Source organism: Scaptodrosophila lebanonensis, unplaced genomic scaffold, assembly GCF_003285725.1.
Source record: "Scaptodrosophila lebanonensis strain 11010-0011.00,11010-0021.00 unplaced genomic scaffold, SlebRS2 tig00000024-arrow-pilon, whole genome shotgun sequence".
Taxonomy (NCBI): Eukaryota; Metazoa; Arthropoda; class Insecta; order Diptera; family Drosophilidae; genus Scaptodrosophila; species Scaptodrosophila lebanonensis.
The window spans coordinates 10665378-10670430 of record NW_022060538.1 but is presented as its reverse complement, the minus strand read 5'-3'; the positions used below and the strand labels follow the sequence as shown (position 1 = coordinate 10670430).

The following is a 5053-nucleotide window of genomic DNA, read 5'->3' as shown; positions in this document are numbered from 1 at the left end:
TCGAATGACTTTATAGTGTAGCTGAATATAAGTGTTTTATGTCTGTTAAAGAATTGTGGTTGATACAAACAATTCAATTCAGTCAAACATTTAATTACTACACTTTAAATATTCCCTAAAAAAAAGTAGCAAGTTACAACGCGAATGCAACTTCCTGGCCAATAAGCTCCAAGAAGCGCATTAACAGGGGGTATTAAGCTTACTTATAAGGGGTGGCTTTAAAGCCAGTTAGTTTTACCAAATGCACTCAAAACTTAATAAAGAAAAGTGTGCATACCCAGGTATGAAGTAGGACCTGGAGTGTTGTACTGAAATGTTTAATCTTTTAAGTGCTTTCATTGAGGATTATAAGTTTTGTGCTAATCAGTTAAAGGTTTTTTATTTACTAGTGTTCGTTTTAAAAAATCTATTTAAAAAGTTTACGCTTTGTGCTTTAATACATTTTTAATTTGTGAAAATCCAAATGAATATTAATTATGATTAAAATCATACAAATGATACAATAGAGTTACCAAAGTCCCATCAAATTGCAGCTCTGATTATCAAATCAAAAAAATACTCATATAACAAATCGATTAAATAATTATAAAATCAAAGTACGAAAACTGTTAAACAATTCATTTGTAACAATATGTTTTTGAGCATTAATTATTTTATTGAAATGTACTTTATAAGTCGAAGGATTTTTTAATTTGCAACATTTTTAACTTGATTTTATAGAGAAACTGTGTTTAAGTTTCTGGTTATCAGAATATATATATATTTAATATTTATATATATAAATAAATTTGAAAAGCTCAACTTATTTTAAAAATCAAAGAAACGAGCAATTAATATTCGAATTAAAAAACCAATAAAATAACTTTATGTTTTCAATTGTACTAAAATACAAGTATTATTAATCCCATCTTGATTTAAATAATTCTTATGACTTAAATATTGAATGGAAGAAACACCTTCTACATCTAACTATAACCTACAGTACCTATTTGAAGAGTACAATGCTCTGTTTATCGATTTCCATTAATAGTCATAAAGCCCAGAAGATGGTTAAATGTGCAAACATATACAATATATAGTGCTATTAGTTAGGAGCAATATTATTAGATATTATGTTAAATTAATATTTCTACTGTACTTAACAAAATTTGCAGAGCCTTTGAAAACATGTTTACAGTATATACATATATCTACATAAAAGGTATATTTAATAGTTAAAATATTAACAGATGAAGATGATGAAAACCGCTCTTTATATTTTTTCGTCCAACTCATACTAATAAATTTACATTGACTAATGAAGAATCTATAGAAATAGAAAGCATATAAAATCTGACTCCAAATAACTGACGTTTTCAAACCAAAATTTTCATAGAACTTGACTCCAAGCTATTTATAGAGTTGAAATACTGCTTGAATATTCCTTTACTATATAAAGCAACACATTCTTTATTGTTCAAAAATGTTTCAATGGATTTACCTTTTTTTGTTGCCTCCATTATTATACGCTCAGTTCCGGAACTATCACCTGCTGGAAATCATAATTGCGTCCAAAGACAACTGCGTAATGCTGTGTAATGGATCCCTTGATTGCACTGTAAGCTCAGAAATATAAAACTATGAAAATTAATTTTCGATTGGGACTGTCCCTGCTTTAGACACAGGTACTATGCGAGAACTGGCAGCACTTCGATCTGCGCTTACCAGAGCACACTAAGAAGAAGAATATGCTATTGGTTGCCCATAATGGACTGCGTAATCGGTTGGCCTCAAAACTGAATATGGGCGATATGCTAATGATGGAATGGGATGATCCACTTACCGAACTTGCCAATCGCTATCATGTCCATTGTTTGATACACAGAGTAGACGATTGCGGAAACGAGACAGTAATCGATGAGGGCACGATCTATAAAATGCAGCACGAGCGTGTATATGGAGGCAGACGTAAGGATATAGCCCGAAATACATTCTTTTTACCCATCAATCAAATACACTCCAACTTCATTGAGTTGGCTTTAGTCAATTGGTATTTTGATCATCAAAAACTGCCGAGACCGAAGCTTACCAATTATGAGACTTTCAAATATTATGAGCTTATAGGAGATAACAATTTTACGCATATGATGTGTCCGCAAACATATCGTATCGGCTGCTCATATGCAAAGTAAGTATTTAACTAATCATTGTTATGGAGCGATAATACTAGCTGAAGAGCTGTTTTACCAACCCTTTGCCTTGTCCTTATTCTGTCAAAGTATTTCGGAAAAAGAACTATGATTATCTAAAGCTAACTGTACACTAAAAAATTATATGAGTATAAGAAAAATGTTTTTTTTTATTCTTCTATTTATTTTACAGTACAAGTAGAATGCAATAGATATGTTAAAACTGAAAAATTTCACAAAATAAATCTACCAAATATTTACTGAATAGATTTCAAATAAAGTAAGGCTATCAAAAATAACCGTTAGTCTCGATACTATAAAGTACTACTGTTATAACTCTTGATTATTTTTCAACCAAGTAGTATTGTGACAACTTTGAAATAGGCAGACTAACGATTATTCTCCCCAGCAGTATGGAATTGATTTAAAGTAATTTTTAATGTTGAAACTGAAAAATTTCACAAAATAAATCTACCAAATATTTACTGAATAGATTTCAAGTAAAATAAGACTATCAAAAATTAACGTTAGTATCGATACTATCGAGCGCTATAAAGTTCTACAATTGTAACTCTTGATTATTTTTCATCCAAGTAGTATTGTGACAACTTTGAAATAGTCAGACTAACGATTATTTAAGTTGAACTACTCTTAGAAATCTGTTTCCGAAGCTTGATATTTGATAAATGCTACGATATTTTAATTGTAAAAATATAGCCGCGAAATCAAACTGATTGTTACGGAACTACTTTGTTTTAGCTTTGACAACTTACTACTATTACATTTTAATATTTTTGAGTGTTGAAGCACAAAAATAATAATAAATAATTTTTTGCATAGCAATGTTAAAAATTCTGCACTCAGCTAGTATTCTCCCTGCATAATTTATATATACATACATATATACATACAAGTATGTGAATAAACTAATTGCTGTTCCTTTCGCAGATTCCTAAGCGGCATTAGTCTGTGCTGCTACTATTTTCCGTTCATACACTCCGACAATAGAACGGCCTATTTTATGTTGAGGGAGAAGGATTATCAATGTCCCTACTTGTTTCCGATATTTGATGCGGAATTTTCGGAATTGTGCAAATATGCAGATTATTCAGTTTCCAGAGGCAGCAAAGGCCTACAAATGCCACTGTTATTCGTAATAAATGCGCTGTTCGAGCTCCTTTACCTATCCTAGCTAGATCGCATCGATGTCTGTCCCCGTGCTGCTCCAATTTATGGCCAAATGCTAATTTTTTTCACTTCTGCAGGCCACGTCGTCGCATGCAGCGCGAATAGCTGTTGCAATAACTTGTCTGCCAGCTGGCAACTTTGTGGCCACGCCTGTGCATAATCCTTGTTGCTGCTCCTCTTATTGCAGCGGCCAATGCCATGTGCCGCGGGCTGCAGAAAATTGCTGTGGGTAGCAGCTAACGGCAGAACGGGCAGCAGCAACAACAAAAAATGCCATTATCTTTTAAATTGTCTGCCAGGCAGCAAGAAATATGGATTAAAATGTTGCCAGTACGCAGTATCTGTCTCCTGCCTCCCCTGCTCCCTGCTGTCCGCTCGCTGCGGTTAGCATCCTTGCGGGGCTGGTTGGCTGGCTGGCTGGCTGGATGGCTGGCAGCATTAACTTGATTTTTCAAGTGCCTTTGCGTTAAAATCGTTAAGGCGTTTTGTCCAGGATCGCAACATCCACAGTCCTTTCACAGCCGCCTGTAACAGTTTCTTTTTTCTCCTATTTTTTTAATGCTTTTCATTTCTGCTCATGCATACAAAATTAGTGCGAGTTTCCATCACACCCTCCCTCCCCCCTTCCCGTCCCCAACCACCAGCCACCTCCACCCACTTTCCATTTCTCCCTCCATTTCTCTGCTCTTAGTTTCGAAAACCGTTTATGGCTTACAGCGAGAGTTAATCGCGCCGTCATTGTTGAGTTTATTTTGCCGCCAGCATTACCATTTTCATAACGATTGTGTGCAAAAATTGTTAAGCATACATTTTTGGTGTTGTTGGACGACGGACGAGGGGTTGGAGACAATTGTGGCAAGCACTTGAACTAAGCGGCTTATGCAGCGCAGAAGTAATTGAAGCGCACTCGAAGCTTTGAGAAAATGCAGTAAGGAACTGAAGTTTCCTTAGATTCACTCACTTTGGCGGTAACCACAAAGCGGGACTTCAATTTGAAAAACCCACAAAGTGACGGCGAGAGATGTTTGCACTGAAAGCAGCGCTTTATTGAAAATTAACAATTCACAGCCAAGTGTAGTCAGAGGCGTTAATAATCACAAATTGAAGAGGTTTCAGGAATTGAAATTTTAGAAATATTTAGCGGCTAATTACAAATGAAAATATAGGAATTTCCGAAACGGTAGAGGCAGATTGAGAGCAGCTTGAAAATATAATTATAATTGAAGCATAAAACCCGAAAGGAATTTTCAGTTATCTATTCATTTAGACGAATGAATTGAGAAATGAAGCCGACCTACAAGAGCAGAGGAATCTGCAACCTTGGCCATCAATTTGTGGAGAAACACAACATCAGAGACAGTCCTACTCTTAGCAAGTGACAAAAGATTAATATGTAGGAGTCTGCTTGATTAGGACACGCTGCCATGCTTAAACCAAGTAAAACAAAAATAAAAAGGAATTCCTTCTCAACCAGGTCAATCCGATCCTGATGCCCTTTAAACTACGGACACCAAACACATAAACAGTAGTTAAGTAGTATTGGGATCGTTGCATTCCTTAGAACCCTATTTAGTGAATCCAAAAACTCGCTTATGATAGTGAAAATGTTAAGATCGTGAGTAAGTACATAGTTGAGTATAGGGATCATAAAATTCTTTCCAACAACGTTTAATGAGCCCAAGAACTCCCCTAGTCTT

At 34.9% G+C, this 5053-nt stretch overlaps 1 protein-coding gene across 1 annotated transcript; it reads left to right on the top strand.

The window, feature by feature from the left end:
* Window positions 1–1560: 1560 nt before the first annotated feature.
* Window positions 1561–3461, top strand: LOC115620253 (scoloptoxin SSD43-like). The gene is made up of 3 exons (XM_030513403.1): window positions 1561–1597; window positions 1659–2167; window positions 3434–3461. The coding sequence occupies exons 1-3, from the start codon at window positions 1568–1570 to the stop codon at window positions 3459–3461; spliced, it is 567 nt and encodes a 188-aa protein (XP_030369263.1). The 5' UTR covers window positions 1561–1567.
* Window positions 3462–5053: the final 1592 nt, after the last annotated feature.